The following is a 22,382-nucleotide window of genomic DNA, read 5'->3' as shown; positions in this document are numbered from 1 at the left end:
TCATTAATTAACACACCTTGAGCGACTCTGGCTATCTCCTTGGCAAACCCAGTTGAAACAAATTTATTTTCAGTGTCAATAACAAGAAGAGACATCCCTGCTTTGTATATTTTTCCCGCCACTTCAAGAATTTCATCCTTCATGGTGGAGTGATATAAGTTAGTACTAATTAAATAAATTTACTTCTTTCATTGCAAAGAAATGGATAGATATTTAATATTTAATACTTTGCAGCTAAAAAAAGCAGATACTTACCTTCAATTCTTGTGAAGATGGTCTAGGTGCATCAGAAGCAGCAGCCTCAGGATCAGTAGATTTTTTCAGTGATATGTTGGCCCGGCCATCAGTTATTGCAACAATCATTACACGCCCAACATCACCACTCTTCTCAGCATTCAGTCCAACTCTGACAGCCTAAGCAGATGCAACAGAAGAACCAGAACATAAAAATGAGGTTTCAGTAACCTAGAACAACAATTAAATGATTTGCTTAAATCAAGACTAGATAAAGGAGGTCTGTTTCAGGTTGGAAACCAGCATTAAAACATTTTGCGAAATTCTTTGAGAACATGGAACTGCATTGTCATTTGGTTAACAAATACCGTTGTAAGACCATGAGCTAAAGGAGAACCTCCACCACATGGAAGTCTCTCAAGACGCTTTCTTGCCATTGCAATTGACCTTGAAGGTGGTAGAAGAACCTCTGCAGAATCTCCACGGAAAGGAATAATAGAAACCTATTTAATATTGAACACTAATTAGTCATAACATTAACTGCAAATGCAGTACAGGGAAAAAGAACTTTATACAAATATAGGAAAGGTGGATAGATACTTGCACATAATGGGATTAATATGTAAAACTAATGAAATAACAATCTTAAAAGGTTTTGTGTATAAGTGAACCCATTTTAATCCTAATGAATTGCTATACTGATGAATGTTCAAATATTAATCAAGTAAAATGTGGAAACCCATGATTAAAGTAGCAGAAAGTCATTGAATTCAGCATAGCTGAATGAAGTTTCCTACTCAATTAGATATGAAGTCTAATGTGGACTTTGAAATGTCCTACTAATTTCTCAATACTCAAATATTGAAGAAACCCTTTCTCTTTCAGCTTCTAATCCACCACAGAACTCTCTTATTCATATTTTTTTCCAAAACTTATCTTTGAATCATCTAGAAATCATAATTACTTTCTTCCAAATATGGCATGGGGTGAAATCTGATATGATATGTTTGTTTCTTCCCATTTTCTTGTACATTTTTTCTAGGGGGTGGGGGGAGGGAAAAGAAACTAAAATACTTGGATTTGTTTTGTAAATTGAAATTTCAATAAAAAGGAACCTTTCTGTCTCATTACCAAGGGCCTAGTTTCCCAAAAAAAAAAAAAAAGTACATCGTCTAGGGACTTTACTGGGACCAACTAGTAAAAGGCCAAAGGCCGGAAGTGATATTAGAAACCAAGTGTGTTCCAGAAAAGGATTTCAATGTCGTATTCATTTAAAAGTAAAACAAAAATTGTGTTTTCATTATGATCTGACAGTGGTAATTATTTAAATGCATTCATACTGCTAGAAAGCCAAGGGTCAACGTGTCAGGTTTTACTACAATTTCTTTAAATACATTTGGGTAGCATCCTTTTTCGACCGGGCATGGTTTTGACCATTCCCGGAGCCTGGAATTTAGTTAACCATAGACATATTTAAGTTAATGGTCATATACTAGATATATCAAGTCATCCCTACAAACCCCAAGATATTATTACAACGAAGGATGCACAAATATCCAACCCTCTGTTTCAAAATTATCTTGATTCATCCCCCCATGAGGAATTGTCAAAACATTTGATTCCTCACTCATTCAAATATAAAGGATTATTCAATTACATAATAGATAGTAAATGGGTCAGTTTGAAAATGAATGAGTTGTGTCGTAGAAAATTATTTTAGTCAACAAAATACATTTATCAGAATACCAATTATTAAGGAAATCTGAAAAAAACAATTAAATAGAAATTAATTTCTTTTAATTAGCATGTAATATTGAGAATAAGTCGGCTTCAATGCATAAAGTCACATCAGTTGCTAAGAAAGCAAAACACCATTTGCCTATTTTAAATTATTGTATATAGTCAAAACTAGAGAAAACTAATCAGAAGTAATTAACAATAACATTCAGAAGATAAACAAATCTCTACAATTGTGAAAGGAATATTTAAATAAAGGTCATTTAAACTTAATCCTTTTATCTTAGAATCTAAGAGTGCACTCATGCTTTTCTCCGGATATATTCAAAATTTTTAACTTACCTGATCCCTGCTTGTATAACTTTCTGCAAGTAATTTAAGTGCTGCACCTTTTGCATTCTGCATTCTATTCAATGCCATACTCCCACTAGCATCAACAACAAATATTACCTGCCACAGAAGACACATTTAGAGAACTACATGGTTCATTCTGTGCAGTGCAGAGCTGCACAAAAATAAATTAGAGGCTATGCAGTTCTTTCCTTTGTTGGTAAAGTGATCTTTAATATCTTCTTTTGGTAAAAGCATAGGACTGAATTCTGATTTGATAGAAATCTCTGAGAAGTTCAAAAATTTCAAGATTTCATATTGGTTTCAAGCAGGATTGGAACTAATAGTGGAACAACAATTTAATGCCTGGGTCATCAGAATTTCAAATTATAAGGAAATTGTATACCAAAAAGAATTGCAGAACTACCTACAGAAAAATGTAATGCATACAATTTACAATGTGCTCTTGAAACCAAACTTTGGGGCTATATAGTCAAAGGCAATTCATGGTCAATTGGGGATTTTAGAAGAAAGAAAAAGGTGCATGTTATGAAGGAAGAAGCCCCCTTTGAAGCCATAAGCGGATATTTATCCCTTATTGAATTCATTCACCTAGCAACCAACAAATTCAAATGAATCCAGTGTAAATTCTAGGTCAACACCCCGTCACCAGCTTTTAAGGCAACCTCTTTTTTGATAATAGGACAGGTAGAGTTACAATTAAGACAGCTTCTTGGGGAGTCCCAGCCTTGCAGTAGTGGGTAGAGTTCAAAGATGGGAGAGCACTGTTGGACTTCAGTAGGGCCATAGGAGTCCAAGCTCCAAAAGCAGAGCTTTCCAAAGGGGCCCACATAGTAAAGGGACTTAACTTTCCTCTCTTGCTGCAGAGAGAGATTCAGTCAACAGTATAAGGTTAAGCAGTGACTGCTGGAGGGAGCCATAGATGTTGGCTAATGGCTACTTGACTCGTTACCTTAATAAGATCAGATACATCCTACCAGTGTATCCACTCCAAAGTAGATGAGTTGTAAGAGGACTAACTTGATAACTGATGATCTTGCAAGGGTTGGTGTGAGTATTCAGTCAACAGTATAAGGTTAAGCAGTGACTGCTGGTGGGAGATGTAGATTTTGGCTACTTGACTCATTACCTTAATAAGATCAGATACATCCTACCAGCGTATCCACTCCAAAGTTGTCTAAGAAGACTAACTTGGCAACAGATGATCTTGCAAGGGTTGGACGGTTGGTGTGACGACTTTCTTCTATAGTTTCTAGCTCTTGCCATGTCATCAAGGAGACATCTAGGCAACATGGCATTTTCTGGAGTTCACCTTATATTATAACTTTTTTTCATACATGCTCAGTGTGCCTTCTTGGGCAATGAAGAGGATAAGGCAGGCACCTCTCATCATATCTTAGTATAGTGTCCATTACTTATTTGCCTGGATTTTGGCTGCAAAAATCTCTCGCTTGGGTGCTGGATCCAATATGCTGTAATGTGTTGTTCTACCCAAAAATAAAATATGCCCTGCTAATTGTTCAATGGAGTTGATTATATTGTATATGGAATAGTGAAGATTATGATTAAAAGTGCTTTTTTTTTATTGATAAATAAAAATATCATTAATTAAGAAAAGTTATGAGCATGCAAAACTACCAAGCAGCCCAAGTGATGACCACTGTCACCAGACTCTTTTTCTTTACTTTTTACATAGGCTCCAGAATGTGTCCTTGGCCCTGATTGCTTTGTGAAATATAATATGCCCAATTGAAAAAAATTAATGATGTAATATTTCTTTGTCTGCAGAAACCATTATTATTAGTGTTTTTCAAAACAAGATAACAAAAAATTGATAATAAGATACATATCAACATGAATTATACCCACCTAAGTGCCACCCAAAGCACCGAGCTAAGAACTTAGTCGACAAGTGATATCCTGTCTCCTAGTCTCACCTTGCCACCTTGATAACCATGTTTACACCTACCTAATCTTTGATATTTAAGGCTGGGGATCAAAATCCACAAAATCATTGTACATCCCTCTTGTGTATATCTTTTTCCTTCTATAATGATATACAATATTACCTATATCTAAAAACTATAGCTGTAGAACAATAGGATAAGTATTAAAAGAAACAAAAGATATTACCAGTGCTCCAGCTTTCCGTGCCATCCTTTTAGCTCTCATATCAGACTTTTCTACAAACACTTTCCTAGTCTTCTGAATGTCTTTCTCTCTTCGCAACTTTTGATATGGTGCAGCTGCTCTAAGGGTTGCATCAACAGCTAGTCTCTTAACTGGACCCTGGTTAAATATCCACAAGGTTAATAACAAAAGTAGAACGGGTAATTTAACATACAGAAGACATTTATCAAAAAAAAAAAAAAAATCTTAACATACAGAAGGAAAAAGAAAACCCTAAACTGGTAAAGTTTTGCAGTGCTGAGAGAAGAATCATTTCTTCATCATGGCATCAAGAGATGCATCAACTTCAGATATAGAATGAAATCTCTGTTCATTTTGCATTTCTTTCTTTCTCATTTTTCTTTTTTGGGGCAAGGGAGTAGGGATCTAACCTTTGGAAGCATTGGCTTAATGTATCGCCCCCTGTCCTCAGAAAATATGACATTCTTGGCCCGTCCAGCTTTTCCACGACGTCTTTGTGCTTGTTGTGCAAAGAAAAGAAGTTTTTCATCTACCAAACCACCTTCAGCATCAAAGATAAACTCCTCAGGTATTTGTTCCTGCTGTTGCTCATTCTCTTGGTCATTGTCTTCCTGGGTACAAAATAACTTTAGTATCTCAGCATACTTTCATATTTGACGTTCAAACTTCATATGGAAAGCAAGATGCATTGCAAGGACATTTTAGTTGAATTTGGAAAATTGATAAACTGCAGTCAACCTCTTGATCTTCTTCACTTTGGTCCTCTGCAGAATCTTGATTTTGTGGAGGAGGTGGAGGTGGAGGTGGAGGCGGCTGGTTTTGCTGTTCCTGTGGGTTGTCGTTTATGATTGAACGAGGTAGAATGACCAACTCTACCTGAAGAGAACTAAATATTAGCATGAAAATGGTAGTATATGTCAAAATCAATAAGTTGTTCATTTGTCTGCACAGGCTTTTCGATGCAGTTTGGCAAGCTTAATATAGGTTCCAAGCATATAGAAAAGAAATCAAAATCTCTGGAGCAGCGAACATGCATATCAAGATTTACATGTAATGAAGAAAATTAGGAATCATCCATATTCAGTCCACCCCTCCCAAGATCTTGAATAATCAGAACAGCATTGGGTAACAGTCCTTTAATACTCAAAAGTGAAATCCTTGCAAGACAATAAGCCATGAAGTCTGTTCCAACCCAATATGGTGAGTTTAATGTGGAAACAATTTGAGCATTTGGCAGGAAAGATGGAATACAAAACCAGAAGCAAGATAGGAAATTTAGAATTTCAAGTAATGAGTTGTCTATGAGCACAAAGCGTTAAATATTTGTGGACATTTAGCAGGCATGCACAAGATCAAGAAACAATATTCCAGTTGTATAGAAAGCCAACTAAAGAGAGATCAAAATGAAAAAAAAAACCCACTAAAGAATATGATGATCCCAACAATCAATCAATCAATCTTACTATATTGCTATGCATAAAATCTCAGAGAAAAGTCTGCATAGCATAAATAGTTATAACATCCACATGCTACATTTTGATCCAATTCCAATACATAAAAAAGATCGAAAAAAATATCAAAAGTCAAGTGATTGAATTTTTGGTTGAAAAATAGGGATTTTCAAGGTGATCTATTTGAGCTAGGGAGAGTTTAGAGTGGTGATAAACAGAATTATAGTGGCAAATCAACTACTAGGAAAGATAGTGTAAATTTGTGATGTACAGGATGGATTATTTTATATAGAAGAAATTATGGAAAGATTTTAGATATTTAAGAGAGGAAATAAAGAGAACATTGGAATTTAAGCTATGCAATTCTCTAAGAAACAAAAATATGATAAATTGAGAAGAAAAGTGATAAAATACATATGGAGATTCAGGATTGGAATTAGAGCATAGAGAGATAGAAAGAAATAGGAAAAGGTAAAATATAAGTTATCAGAGGAAATATCAGAAGCAAGCTCCCAAAATAGTGATTTACTATAACTATTATTCTTCAAATCAACTTTACGATGAAATTATAATAACTCTAAGTATAAGATAAATCCATATACAATCCTTTAAGATAATGAAAATACTGAATCAAACTGTTAAAAACTGAACATTAATACTGCTCATCTTAAAACAATTAAATGCATGAAAATCAACCAAAAAAGATGGAAAATTGAGCAGAGAACAGGAAAACTTAATAGTAAGAACAGGAGAACTCAAAGATGGTTGGTAGTTTCTACTGTTCCTACTACCCTTGGATTCATAATTTTTATTTAAAAAAACTCCATCGCCCAAGCATCTAGACAACAAGATGCCCCCTGTCACCTAAACTCACCTTACCTGAAAACTTTGGATGCATCAGCCATACTGTCGGTTGATCTTTGAGTCCATCTAAAGGTTGCCATCAATTCCTCAGACTAGTTGTTTTACCACCTTTATAGTGTGTCTATGCATCCAAGAATCAGTGCTGTTTCTTCAGTCAGCCTACAATTACCCCAAAATCCCCTTCACCAAATCTTTGTGGCACAAGGATTTCCCCAATCTCCTTAATACTGCTATTAATTCTGCCATTGTGAAATCACCATAGCCGAAGATTCCTGTTCTAGCACACCCCATAATTCTGCTCTATTTGAGTCACCAATGTAATTGCCTGCTGACCCTGAGAACATAAGAAGTATATTGCTTGGTTCAAAATGTCCAAGCTTCATCCATCATCTTGATGTCTCTTTTTTGCAATCAACAATAGAACAATCTTTATTAATTTATTAAAAGAATAGACAGATGTTACAAATTACAGTATATAGTAGATGTGCCCTGCACCCTAAAATGGTAGGCTAGACCTCCTACCTATCCCAAGAAAAGTTATTTATCCACTTAAAATCATTCACCCTATGAGATCAAGGTCCAAAACAGTTGGTTTCTTTGAATTCCTTGCCTTGCCAAAGCATCAGCAAGACTGTCTGCTGATCTTTTACACCATTGAGAATTGATCATCATGCCTCCAATTAACTGCTGTATCTCTCTCATGAAAAGTGTGTAAATCAAAGAACCTATCTCATTGTTCTTTAACCACCCCACCACCTCCTTGGAGTCTCCTTCCACTACTAAATTCCTTTACGATGTGTTTGGTTTGAAGGAAAAAGTAGGGAAAGGAAGGGAAAGGTAGGGAAACCTTCACAAACCTTGTATATTATCCCTACCTTTCCCTTCCTTTCCCTACCTTTTCCTTCAAACCAAACATAGCCTTAGTTAAGAGATTTATCCTTTTTGTCCCTTGTATAATAGCACTAATATTTCAGCTCTTGTCGAGTCCCTACGCCCTAAGACCCTGAAAATATAGCCATTATGTAATCTCGGCTATTCCTTAAAGCACCCACTCTTGATTCACTCGAATCCTGTAGACTGTATCCTTCGAAATTAAATTTGATGCTCCATGAATAGGTACATATGTACTAGATACCTTACTGAAGAAGAGCAAAACACCAATCCCTGATGATGTCATCTATGGAGTAGTCTTATGTCCCAAACCGTCCAAATTACTACAGCCTAGTGCATCTCCACATGTTCTTTCCTCTCCTCTTGGATGGGGAGAAAAAGGAATCCTTGAAAAGGTCTCTTCCAAGGCCAACGGAGGAGTCCACCTACATCCAAAAAGTGAAAAGAAAGACTCCCAAGTATTTGATACAAATGGACAGGAAATTAGCACATGAAAGAAAGAATGTTCACCATTGGCCTTGCATAAGAAAGAACATATTGGGTGATAGGCACCATTAGGGTCTTATCTTTTGAAGTAGATCTCAAGCATTTATATTCATATGAAAAGCCTCCTAGCAGAAATCCCTAATTTTCATTGGAACTACCTTTCTCCAAATGTCTTTGACCTGAAACATAGCTTGAGAGACAAGATCATGAGAGAGTTCTGTAGAGAAACAGTCTATTAATTTACTTGTTATTAGCCTGCCATATTGGTTACGTTTTTATTTACTTGTTATTAGCCTTGTTATGGGCCTTATTATTACTAAATGATGTAGGATGAGGTAGGGGTCCCACTAATTTAGGATCTGGTGGTGGGATTTATGAAGTGAATGAGGAGTTGTGGGTGATTAGAGATGAAAAATAAGAATGGAAAAGCAAGTAGAATGTTTTCTGTCCAGCAAAGAATGAGCAAGAAATGAGATGGTATATATATATATATATATATATATATATATATATATAGAGAGAGAGAGAGAGAGAGAGAGAGAGAGAGAGAGAGAGAGAAGATAGATAGATTGCTCAGAGGAAGAATTAAGAGTGAGAAGGGGGAAAAAAGAGAAGATTTCTGGTAACAACAAGAACTCACTAAACCAACTTTATTTCTTCAAATAAACTTTTCTTCAACTCCCACTATAATGCCTCTATAGAATCAACTTATTAACTCGGATGTCCCCTTACAAAGTCCAATTTAGACTAGGAAACTGACCCAAAACAACTCCGAATTGCTTTAAAACTAAGACAACTCCATAAGTAACCCATTAGGACACTTAAATAGGGACTCCAACTCCTAAACAGCTCTAATAACACCTTCCTTATCCCACTAAGACAAACTTAATTTAATGACATCAGAAATTACTAAAAAATAGTAACTCGTAATTTACTAAAAATAGTAGCCGAGAGTTACCAAAAATAGTAATTTTGAAATAGCAACATAACCCAATTCTTTAAGACACCCACAACTAGAAAATAAATAACTGAAAAGGTACCAATACCCTACAGAGCAAAAATTCTGAAACTGGCATAAAAGTTGGTTTGATTCCTCATGAATTCTTTCCTTGCTTCTGCATCTGTATCAATAATTCATTGTAATTGGAATTTCAGATGAGAATCAATGGAACAAAAATGTTGGTTTAAGGTTACCTATGGGTATTAGGGTGATCTTCTTCTTGGTCTCTCTAAAGGTTAACCATTTCTCCTTTTTCTTCTCTTTCTCTTCTCCATTCAATCTCTGTCATAATTCATATAATTAATTATCCTTCCTACTACCATGAAGATTGTATGACTTTTTTCCTTCACATCCTACACCAGATAGACTCAGACACCTGTATACTCTATTTTCTTTCCTTATATTTCTCCTCTTTGCTCACAGAAAACCTTATTCATCTGGGGCTGAAATTTTGCAATAGAGACCCTATGTGTCTGCCACCACAGAATAAATTTCATACATCTTTCATGATTTTAATTATGTGATTCAAACAAAACATCCAAATAAGTGAACATGTATTTGAAAAAAAAAATACTTAACAGCTTTCTTAAGATCATCCACATTGACTCTTTCACGTCCCTCCAGAGCAGCTAAGCATTTCGCTACACGGGCAGCATATAGCTCAGCTCGATGTCCCTGGAAACAACAAAAATATTTATTAGTCATGTATTCATGCTCGTTCCTCCATGTTTATAAGATGTCATATCATATTTCCTTTTTTAAGGACATATTTGTAGAATATACAATTTTATTAAAAAATTCGTGTGGGTCCCAGGAATTGTAATTTCTTGAATGATTCTTTTGCAAAATCAGTGGTTATGCAGGAAAGTCTGGAGTTGGTGAGCAGTCCTGGGCCTAGGATTGACCTGTAAAATTTTTTATCATGTTGGGGTAAAAGCCTTGAGCTATGTTGTATTTTACCTGCTATCCAATTTTTTGTAATAGCAAGGAGCTTTCTTTTATTGCAATACAAGTAATCCTTCAGTTGATTATCCAAAAAATCACCACAAGAAAAAAGGAAAACTTTAGGGGGTATAAAGGATACAGAGAAAACTCCAATACGAAAAACATACTTTCATAGAAAGCCAAAGCGGAGAAAATGATAAAAGAAAAACATGAAAATGGGGTACCCTTTTCAATATATATCTCAGAACACAAAATACAAATGAAACATTTTGCTTAAAAAATGAATCATTTTCACAATATTACCTCAAGAAATGTCTACCACCACACATAGAACAGTATTATAAATCAAGAAAGAGTTTAATAGATAAACCTGGCAGCCACCTCGAAGAGTTTCCATGACCAAGTATTTTAATTGCTCCCTGCTGATACTGACATCTTTCAAATATTCCCTCGCCAAAATTATCTGTGTGGCCAAAGATATAAAACACAGCCAGTTCCTAAGAGTACCATATAAAAAGTAGTTCATCATTTTACTGATAAGAAGCACCATGAAAAGGGAATCAGGAATTGTTGCATTAGCAACACAAAACTTAAAATATATAGACTGATGCTTTGGCATATTTTGCATGATAAGATATGAACTTTATTTTACAATGTTAATTGACACAATTTGAATAAAAAATTTGATTCATTCCCAAGCAGAATTTTCTAAGGATTATAGATTCTGTTAACCATGGGCTTATTGATAACCAGACAGACCAATCCCTCATATTTTATGCACTACAAACAAGTATATTTGTATGTGATTAAATTTCTAAAGAAGAATGACTAATGGATTGCACAATATAAATTGCATTTTTTGAACCTTATGTACATCTTAGAAGTAAAAACACATGCACATTAAGTATGTATTCATCTAACATTTCTTCATTCTCATGTAAAGATGTATGAGTGGGAGTGAGTGTATATATGTATGTACGTATGTATACATTGTAGAAATAAATTAAAGGATCATCAACAGACATCCTGAAAGGAATTGGACTTGCATCCATGAAATTGAATTGAAGGCAGACAAAATATCTGTGCACTCAGTAATAAGATAATATCAAATGGAAATTACAAGTTCTCAAAGCAGAATAAATGAGAAACACCACATACCTGAGTCTTTGCCAAATCTGTTTCTTCCTCAACCATCTTAAAGACATCATTGCTACGTTCCTGAAACTGTGTTGCAATGCCAACAGCAGCTACACGATCATCAAAACTCATTGGAAGATCTGCACTGCACAAGAACCATGGTCTCAGCATTAAAATAACAGACAATAGAAAAAAAAAAAGTATTTTTACAACACCTGACATCTATGTTATTAAAATGTAATATCTGACAGAAAACCAATACCTCTTTGAACTGAAAAAGATCTAGCTACCTTTGCCAAAGTTCATACTAAAATGTTTTATTTACCTCAAATTGATTGCAATGCGATCCAATAAGTGTTCACGTACAGAACCTTCTTCTGGATTATAAGTGGCAATTAGAAGTGGCTTACATGGATGGCGAAAGCTGATTCCTTCTCTTTCCACTGTATTAACTCCTTCAGTTAGAACATTAAGAAGCAAATTGCCGATACCCTCATCCAAAAGGTTTATCTCATCAACATATAAAACACCCCTATGAGCTTCAGCAAGAAGTCCTGGCTGGAAAACAGTTGTTCCGGTCTTTACAGACTCTTCAACATCAACAGAACCAATAAGTCTATCTTCTGTGACACCAAGTGGTATCTGCACCACAGAAACACCAAAGGTATTTGAGAAAAAGCTTATATGCAAATACTTAAAGACAAAATCACATCCATTGACATTGACCTGAACAAAAGGAGATCGGACAATCTGAGTCTTAACATTACCAGCAGCATCATATTCCACATGGTCAGCAAGTCCATCTTCCCACCTTCAAAATAAATAAAAACCAAAAAATATAAAAGAAAAAAGAAAAAACATAAAACATTGTTGTGAAGTTGTCTTGTTTTGACTAACCACCCAGTTGGTTTTAGAATGCTATTTACAAAAAGGAACCTTAGGTTGTATAAAAACAAGAGCCAATTATGTGAGCATACATAAAAGGAAATTGTTTGGGCTTCCATATTTATTAGTCTTTTTGTATGCTAATATAAATAGAGGGAAAATGCCAAATTGGTCAAAGTACATATGGAATGTACAGGTGGTAAGGCAAAGTTTTCTTCAAGTCTTTCAGAGGGAGGAAAGAGAAAGCAGGTGCATAAGGGTTGGACCATCCAACCCATCACCTGGATAACGAAATAGGTTGCACTAACTCTAAATCTATTATATGCCGAAAACTGTTGACTTGGTCAGTAAACCACTGACCTCGACAATTTAATCATTAACTTGTTCAAACTTTAAATAGGTGATAGTTCAGTCAATTGATAAATTTGAAATATAAAAAACATATGATTATATATAATTAAAAATAAATCTAAACCATCATGCACTCACTGAGTTTATTTATAAAGTCATGAAAATAAAAGCATGATCTGAACAACAGCCAAAATTTAACTCAGCTCTTCCAACACCTCCAACAGACATATCCAAGTAACTGGTTGATGTATGATCCACTTGAATGAGCTGTTTGACCTAACCACCAAGGAAATATTGAATCATAAGCCTTTCAGTGAACTGAGTGGAGTATTTCTTTTAAGTGAATTAGGTTTGTATAGTGAAGATCTTGATCGAAGTATCTTAGTTCTCCCTCTCTCTCCTCTAAATCTGTGACCTCTTCTTTCTTCTTTTTATATTTTCTATTTACATCTATATTTCAAATCTGAAACCCTTGTTTTTCCCTCATTTCCTCTATACCATATTTGAATTCCTTCTTACCCACCAAGTACATTCTAGTACAATTTTTTTTTTCCTTTTCATTCCCCAACATCTACACTGCCTTTGCGAACCTCAAGATGAGCTTGGAGTTTGGGCTTCTCAATGGAAGAGCATTTGTGCTACTGTAAGCCCACACCCAGATAGCCCATACAATAGGACAAAGGTCACCCAAGACTGTCGTAGGCCCTGACAAGATTTCTAGAAGAGGTGAAGATGTTCGTGGATTTGCTTAGATTTTTAAAAGATCTTGCAGAGTATCTTCACTCGTTGTTTAGTAGATGCCTAATGACCTTACTTCCTGCTTGGCTTGGCTTGGTAAACATGAAAATCAGTAATGCATTAAGAAATTAGAATCTGGGTAGATATCAAGTGGATGTGCAGCTGACCCTAAATAGTTGGGAATAAAGTTGAACTGAGTTGAGTTGATTCTTAACTCTCCTCTGTACAATGAATGAATGGTAAAAGACAAATTATTTCTTCTTGCAACTGCATTGTTATGTGGGAAACATAATATGGGGCACAAGCCAGCCTATACTCTCAACTTTCCCCCTCAAGCTGGAGAGTATATGTCACAGTTCCATAATAATGCTTTGATAAATAGGTTAGATAGTTGACTCCTTGACTTGATATAGGGAAAATCAATATCACGACTCTGAACATTCTCATGACAATCCTCCTCCATGTTTTTCATTATCTCATGAAAAACGAGATTAAATGCTATATGTACGCTGCTTAATTGTTACAATGAAGATGCATAGGTGAAGACAATGGGAATCCTGTCTCCTAGAGCAAATGTTTAAACCACATCAATTAATAATTATAGAAAATAACTATCAACAAAATTATATTTATTAGTAATAATTTTACAATAATAGTGTATATTCATTATATATTTATATATACTATAATTAATATTTATTTTATTTTCAGTAATTATTTATTGTTTTTTATAAAGATGCTTTCAATAATGATTTATAAATCTATTTTTATTTTGTTATTTAATAGAAAATTATCAATAACTATTGGAGATTAAACAACTATTATTTAACTTTTGAAATTTAATTTATTGTATTTATTGTATTTTTGTTATAAACTTATTTTTAGTGATTATATATTTTTTATAATTTATAGATTAATACTTATTAGAGATTAAGCTAGTATTTGAGGTTACACTAATTATTTACTAATTTAGTACAGTTTTGTAATTATTGTATTTTTATTATATATCTATTATATTTTCATTATAAACTTAATTTCAATGAGTGTGTACATTTGCTATAAATTTTCAATAATTATTGGAGATTAAACTATTCTTATTTATTAGAGATTAGTCTATAAATTTAGTTGAAATTAGGAGTGTGCAATGATTGGTTCAGTTCAGTTGCGGGCTGTTTTGCCAACCAAATCGATCTGGTCAAGTCCACAGTTTGTCACTTGAAACCGATTGACCATTAGTGAAAATCCACCAACTCGGGTTATATCGATTTGGGTCTATTTTCGGTTTAGTTTTTTGTTCAAAAGATTTAAACTTAAAAACTAACTTTAAATTTCACAAATTACAATGATATTATTAAAAAATAAATTACAAAAATTATATCTATGATATAAAATATTTTAGACTAATAAATATGGGAATTTGCCTACTTTCCCGTATTAAAAAATTAAATTTAAAATATAAAATATTAATATATATTTATTAAACCAAAGCCGATCAAAAAAACTAGAAAACCGACCAACTCGGGTTAGTTTGATCAGATTGTTTATTAAAAAGTTAAAATATAAAACAATTATATACTCTTATGTATTTGTATTGTTTAACTTTCACTTAACAAAGCCCATGCATCGCACGGGTCCCCGTTACCATGCCTCTCCTTGCTCCATTATCCCCACCCTGCATTCTCTTTGACTTTCTCTCCTCTCCCCTTCTCACCACTCCCATTAAGCCATGTCACCCAACTACCTAAAAATATTCCTATAATCTCTCTCCGAAGGTATCTCATTTAAACCAATAGGAAAGTATCATATTGCCCCACTCCCTAATCAATTCCTAAAATGCATCCCCCCAATTTATATCCACTCTCACTCATTTAAAATATTCAAATTAATTAATAAATAGTTAAATACAGTTAATATTTAATCCCACCCATATTCAATGAGTATTAAATAGTGTTATTACCAAAAGTTAATAATTATGGTTAGTAAATTACCAAAAATTAATAAATATTGCAATTAATTAACTCATTAACAACATTTTATAGAAATTGAAAACTCTTAAACTAATTTCTATAAAATTGAGAACTATATTTAACAATTATCAAAAAGTATACAATTTTAGTTATGGTTATTATTATAATTAATAACCAAATACAAATGGAGGAACAAAATATTATAATGTTAGAAAATGAAATTATTAATTAATTTATATTGAAAAATAAAAGATAAATTAGTGTAATTTTGTTAGTAAACTACCAAATAAAAATATATATTTAACAACAATTAAAAAAATTCAATAAATCTCCATAGTTACACAAATGTAATAAACTTTTCAAAAATTTTCATAAAACTACATTTTTGTAAAATAACATTTTTGAAATTAAAATATATAAAGTATTTGAAAGTTTATTTAAAATGCATTAAATAATTATTGAAAAATATTAGAATATTTTGGAAATTTTAGGAAAATTTGTTACATTTGATAGATTTTGGAAAACATTGAAAAATTATGTAATTTTCATTGCAAATTATTGAAAATTATTAAAAAAAATGACTATGGGAAATGGAAAACTATAATTTGAACAAATAATTACTCAAATTATTAAGATAAATTGGTATAATATTGGAAAAAGGAAATTGTTGGTTAGTTTATATTAGAAATTATAAGATAAATTAATACGATTCTGTAAGTAAACCATTTAAAAAGAAAAATTATTTAATAAAATTTTAAATAAATTTGAATAAATTTTCAAAATTACACAAGTTCAATAAATTTTCCAAAATTTTCATAAAATTACATTTTTGAATATTAAAGACAATTTAGTGTACTTTTAGAAATTTACCATGTGGTTGATACTCAATATATCCTTTTGATCATTTCTATCATCAAATTGAATATTGGGTTGATGGGGACAGTGTTTTCAAAACTAGATCAAACCAGATGGTTAGACCGAAAAATTGGGAACTAGACATCGTTTCACCTCAAAACAACTTTTTGTCCAAAAACCATTTATTTTGTTAGTGAACCACTAACCTAAGTGGTCGAACCGTCATCCATTCGAATCGAACAGTCGGACCGTTCGACCCCAAAACGGTTCCCTATCTGGTCCAATTTTAAAAACCTTGGATGGAGAGTGGGTGCCTTGCCTTGAGCTTGGCTTGGTGTGCGGCATGGCCTGGCCCAAGGCCCGACCCACGACACGGCACGCGCCTGTGCAAGCTCAGGCCGTGGGTCATGCCAAACCGACCCCCAAATTATCCTAGAAGAGGGAAGCATAGCCCGGGACGCCTTGTGGATTAGCATGGCACGACTCACACTTTGTGTGGGCCACATGTGGGTCGTGTCGTGCCGACCCCACACGGCCCAATTTACACCTCTACTTGAACCTGCCCAATACTAGGGGCGGGACAGGGAAATTCGTAGATTCTCCATCCTTGATGAGGAGTGGGGTGCCTTGTCCCTAAACTCACCCGACATTGAGGGCTGGTTACCTTTCCCTAAACCCGCGTGACACTGGGGATGGGGCGGGGATGGGGTAGAGTGTCTTGACTATGGGACAGGGAAAGAGATGGGGTGCCCTGTCCTGAACCCACCCTGTTGTCATTCCTATATAATTGTTAATTATTAGTGGAATTAATAAAAATATTAGCTTTTATAATTATTTTTATTTATTTAAAGTTTGTAAAGAGACTGGGCCGAATGGGCCCTAACATCCTCTCTTGTAATATCTTTTATTTTATTGTTGATGGGCCACACTTAATGGGTCTGTTGTTATTTATTCTTATTTTATTCTCTTATGTAACTGCCAAGCTGGCCGCCCACTTAAGGGCATTCTTGTCATCATCTAATTTTTAGATCTTAATAAAATAGGGTTAGAGGAGAATGGAGATTAATTCAACTCCTTCTCTTACCTTCTCTTTTCGCCATCTTCTTCTCCTGTATAGCTGTTCGGACCTGTTCTTTACTTCTTCTAATCCCTGAATTTGTTCTTGATATTTGAGGACTGATTTACATCTTGGTATCAGAGCGGGTTTAGTTCTTCTTTCTTTTTCTTCGTTCCCATACACTCTAAAATCAAGGGAGTGTATGGAGAGATAGATTCTCTATAGTATAGAGGATCACTTGCCTAGTTGGTAGAGGGTTTGGAGAGTTTAGATCTGGCTGGATTCAAGAAGTGGGGTTGTTCTGCTGCTGCCCGAAACCCTAGCCAACTAGAGGTTTTCGAGGTTACCAGGAAAGGTGAAGCTTGGGTGTGGCGCTATGTGCTTGGAAGGTGTCTCGTGATTGATAAAGGAGGGTGGTTCAGGTTTGGAAGAATTTGAGTTGGTCTGGTAGGTGCGACTACATCTTCTCTCTTCCTCCCAACAATTGGACGGAGCAAAACCCTAGTTTTTCAAGCACCCGAGTTATGGTTTGACTTCAAGTAAGTTTATCAGACAAAATTTCTGGTTCTTTGATTTTCATTTGATTGATGGAGACATACAGAAGTGAGTTCAAGCAGGTGCCGGTTTTTGGCCTTGGCTCAATAGATTTCGTTTTGACTGGTATAACCACAATCAAGCTAGATGGGACAAATTATCTTGTTTGGGCACAGTCTATAAGAATATATGTCTGTAGTAGAGGAAAACTCGGGTATCTCACAAGCAGTAAGGTGAAACCCAAAGAGACAAACCCTGAATTTGAAAAATGGATGCAAAAGAACTATATTGTCATAGGATGGTTGGTCAACTCTATGCAACCTCATATAAGCCAACACTATCTCTGGATGTCTTCGGCTAAGGAGATATGGGACAGTGTTACTGAGACCTATTCACAAAAATTGAATGTAGCCAGAGCTTATAAGTTGAAAAGTGATGTGAAGAACTTGAGACAGGGGGAGAAGAGTGTAGCAATCTACTACTCTATACTGAAATCCCTATGGCAGGAAATTGATGTTATGGAGACAGTGGTATGGGAGAGTAAGAAGGATGCTGAAATGTATAGAAAGCTGGTGAAGAGAAATAGGGTGTTTGAATTTCTCACTAGACTCAACCCTGAGTTTGACATTATTAGACAAAATATCTTGGCCAAAGATGATATTACTCTTTCATAGGCATATGCTATGATAAGTAGTGAGGAGAGCAGGCGGCAGGTACAGTTGCAGAGTCCACCTACAGAACATTTTGCACATACAGGAATGAAGCCAAAGGGCCCTACTGAGAAAAGAGAGCAGATGTGTGAATATTGCAAGAAATCGAGGCATACAAAGGACACCTGCTGGATGCTTCATCCTGAGCTTCTCCCTGATAGGTTTAAGAATGACGATAACTCTAAGAAGGGCAGTCAGGTAGGAAAACCTAAGACTGCTAATGTTGCTACAGTTCCTGAAGGGGGAAGTAAGGAGAGTGAAGAGAAATCAACCATTGAGCAGTTGGCTGCAATGAAGCTGGATTTTGAAAAGTATGGGAGGCTCCTAAATCACTTGGAAGCTACGATTTCTTCAACTCACCCTTCCAACAACACATCATCTTCATCGGATTTTGCTCACTCAGGTATTCATGCTTCTGCAAATCATACTTCAGTTTCAGGTAATTCTAAAATCCCTTGGATTATTGATTCCGGTGCATCAGACCATATGACCAGCCTGTCTAATCTTTTTTGCTCATATCATCTTCTCTCTAGAAAAGAGAAAATATCCCTTCCGATGGGTCCCTTGCCCCCATCTCTGGTAAAGGTGATATAAAGACCTCTGACACCCTTTTCTTATCCTCTGTCCTTCATGTCCCTAAACTTAACACAAACCTTTTATCTGTTAGTAGCTTAACAAAATCCATGAATTGCAGCATAACCTTCTTTCCCACTCATTGTGTTTTTCAGGACCTGTTACCTCAGGAATGATGAGAGTGGCGAGATGCTCTTCTGAAGGAGGGGAAACAACCTGCACATGTCTGAATCTCTGCCTTTGGTACCACCTTTGGAGAGCAGGAGCAGGTGGAGGAGCAGGAATATCAGACTCACAAGGAATATCAGAGGTAGGTCCAGTGGGAGAAGTGGACACCCCATGATCGGACTCACAAGGAATGGGAAGAGGAACAGTTGGAGACATAGCAAAGGGCTCGTCAGATTTCTCCCCCTCAGAAGGAATGCTAAAGAAGGGAGTCAACTCGGCAAATGTGGCATCCCGAGATACAAAGCGAGTGCCACAAACTTGATCAAAACAGCAATAACCCTTCTGTGTGGAAGCATATCCCAGAAAAACCCATTTATGAGCCTTAGGTTCAAACTTGTGCCTTTGATGACTATGAATATGCACATAGCAAGTGCACCCAAAAACATGGAGAGGAAGAGAAAAGATATCCTCATCTGGGAAGAGAAGAGTAAAAGGGGTTTTAAAGCCAAGGATCCGGGAGGGCATACGGTTGATCAGAAAAGTAGCAGTAAAAACAACATCTCCCCGAAATTTTATAGGAACATGGGATGCAAATAAGAGGGATCTGGCAACCTCAACCACATGTTTGTTCTTTCTTTCTGCCACCCCGTTTTGTTGTGGAGTGTTGGAACAAGAACTTCGATGAATAACCCCAAAAGCTTCAAGATAGGTGGAGAGGGTTCTCTTAAAATACTCCTTAGCATTGTTAGAACGGAATATTTTGATTGGAGTATTAAACTGGGTGAGGATGAGTTCATGAAATTTTTTCATAATAGCTGGTACTTCATCCCTGGATTTCATGAGATAAATCCAAGTGTAACGCGAATAGTCATCAATAAAAAGGATAAAGTACCTGTAACCCCCCATGGTTGGCATATGATATGGCCCCCACACATCAGAGTAATTTCCTCAGGAGAAGTTTGCTTACCATTCATCACATCAGAAGAGCAACTAGCTAATATCTTGACCAAGGGAGTTCCAAGAGGGAAAATGGCACACTATATAAGCAAGTTGGGCATGATTGACATCTATGCTCAGCTTGAGGGGGAGTGTAAAGAGACTGGGCCAAATGGGCCCTAACATCTTCTCTTGTAATATCTTTTATTTTATTGTTGATGGGCCACACTTAATGGGCATGTTATTTATTCTTGTTTTATTCTCTTATGTAACTGCCAAGCTGGCCGCCCACTTAAGGGCGTTCTTGTCATCATCTAATTTTTAGATCTTAATAAAATAGGGTTAGAGGAGAATGGAGATTAATTCGACTCCTTCTCTTACCTTCTCTTTTCGCCATCTTCTTCTCCTGTATAGCTATTCAGACCTGTTCTTTACTTCTTCTAATCCCTAAATTTATTCTTGATATTTGAAGACTGATTTACATCTAAGTTAATCAAAATTTCATTTAAAAATAATAAAAACTATTAAAATTACTACATAGTATTAATAAAACTAAATTTACTAAAAAATATATGGTCATATTCAATTAAAAATAATTATTTTTTATAAATCAACATTAAATTTAAAATAAAATTATTAAATCTTTCAGATTTTCTCGTGTATCACACGGGTCCCTTCTAGTATAGTATGACTCATCATCTAATACTCAGCTTCAACATTGGATTTGGATACAACACTCTACTTTCAACTCTTCATTAAAATTAGGTTTCCTCCAAGGAATGTACAATGACCAATCAAAAAGCTACAATCAAAAGGCAGCCCTACCCAGTCAGCATCTGTAAACCTAGATGTAGTCAAATGACTATGACCTTGATAAATTAATCTAAGACATGGAGAACCTTTTTTTATCAACAATGGAGAACGTTTCAAGCATTGTAGTATCTTAAAAATAGCATCCAAGAGAGGAATTTTGGGAGAATCAATGAACTGGCTGATCAAACTAACAGCAAAAAATATATCTAGATGAACAATAGTTAGATAATTTAGATTCCCAACTACTCTTCTATACCAGCATAGATCATTAATGAGATCCCCTGGATCTAGAATAAGTTCAATATTGGGATCCATTGGCATAATTTCAGATTTAGAGCCTAACATCCTTGTCTCCTCAAACAAATCAAGCACATAATTCCTCTATGCGGAATATATTTATATCTTAAAGAATGTCACTTTAATACCTAGGATATACCATGGTTTTCCTGAATATTTACTATAAAAAACTACTAAAGGAATACCTTCTACTTGCTTATACACTTCTCATTTCATGTAACCACAATATTATCAACATGTACTACCAAAACAACATGTCACTTTAATACCTAGGATATACCATGGTTTTCCCAAATCTTTACCATAAAAGGCTACTACAGGTATACCTTCAACTTTCTTATACCCTTCTCCTCATTTCATGTAATCACAATATCATTAACATGTATTACCAAAACAATATGTCCAGCCTTGGAATTCTGCCAAAAAATAAAATAATCACTAACAATTTTCATACCAAAATCAATCACTATCTCACTTAACTTACTAAACCAAGAATGTTATCATTGCTCTTGTTGCTGCTAAAAAAACATACATTTCACTGCCTAGAGACCAAGTTTGGAAAAAAGGTTGGCAAAACAGACAGACCCAAGACAATTCATCTGTAGAGTTTCTGGTTGGCTGCCATAGTACATGTATTTATTTATTTATTGATGGGTAACTGTAAATAAATTTTATTAAAATGAGGTAAAGATATATAAAAAAGCATCCTGATAGGCTGTGCAAGCTGTCACATCTCAAATGAAAAAGAAAAAAGAGAATTACAACTCTGCACAATATATTTGACCCCAACCAATCCCTCAATTGGCTGAAGTATCCGCCAGCCTATTAGCCAACCTTTGAACCCACTAAACCTGTATGGACATGTTGCTGGTTAACCACTTGAAGTTCTCAATTTCATCCCTGTATAGCCACACTATAGCCTCCAGACTCCTAAGCCAGTCCACCACCACCTTGGAATCCCCTCAGCTATATTGGCATGGTCCACCTGCACCTAGGGCTGTCCATGGACAGAATATTGGACCAATCTGATCCGGTCAAGTATGAGTCCATTACAGATGGACCAGGTCCAATCCAATCCGATGAATACTTCAGACCATTCTGGACTGGTCCAATTCAATGCCTGGACCGTCCAAACTGTTCAAATTGGTTTTAAAGATTGGGTCCAACCTACACCTGGTCCATTGACACCTGTACTCTTATCTTATGTCAATGGACCAGATATTGGTTCGATCCGACCCAATCCAATATAAA

The 22,382-nt window shown here is 35.2% G+C and overlaps 1 protein-coding gene across 1 annotated transcript in view; it reads right to left on the bottom strand.

Annotated features, from left to right (window-relative positions):
• The window catches only part of ALB1 (ALBINA 1), a 34,849-nt gene that overhangs the window by 512 nt on the left and 11,955 nt on the right, over positions 1-22,382 (bottom strand). The window contains exons 3-14 of the mRNA XM_088969383.1: positions 11,974-12,058; positions 11,573-11,889; positions 11,269-11,392; positions 10,481-10,573; positions 9,745-9,840; positions 5,212-5,349; positions 4,884-5,084; positions 4,456-4,611; positions 2,314-2,421; positions 603-737; positions 256-414; positions 17-137 (exon numbers count right to left, since the gene is read on the bottom strand). Of these exons, the coding sequence (XP_088825509.1) occupies positions 17-137; positions 256-414; positions 603-737; positions 2,314-2,421; positions 4,456-4,611; positions 4,884-5,084; positions 5,212-5,349; positions 9,745-9,840; positions 10,481-10,573; positions 11,269-11,392; positions 11,573-11,889; positions 11,974-12,058 (1,733 nt within the window). The remainder of the gene's footprint in view (positions 1-16; positions 138-255; positions 415-602; positions 738-2,313; positions 2,422-4,455; positions 4,612-4,883; positions 5,085-5,211; positions 5,350-9,744; positions 9,841-10,480; positions 10,574-11,268; positions 11,393-11,572; positions 11,890-11,973; positions 12,059-22,382) is intronic.

The sequence above is a fragment of the Nelumbo lutea genome, chromosome 2 (genome assembly GCF_056320005.1).
Source record: "Nelumbo lutea isolate HS-2025 chromosome 2, American lotus-T2T, whole genome shotgun sequence".
Classification (NCBI taxonomy): Eukaryota; Viridiplantae; Streptophyta; class Magnoliopsida; order Proteales; family Nelumbonaceae; genus Nelumbo; species Nelumbo lutea.
This window is presented reverse-complemented; position numbering and strand designations above follow the sequence as displayed.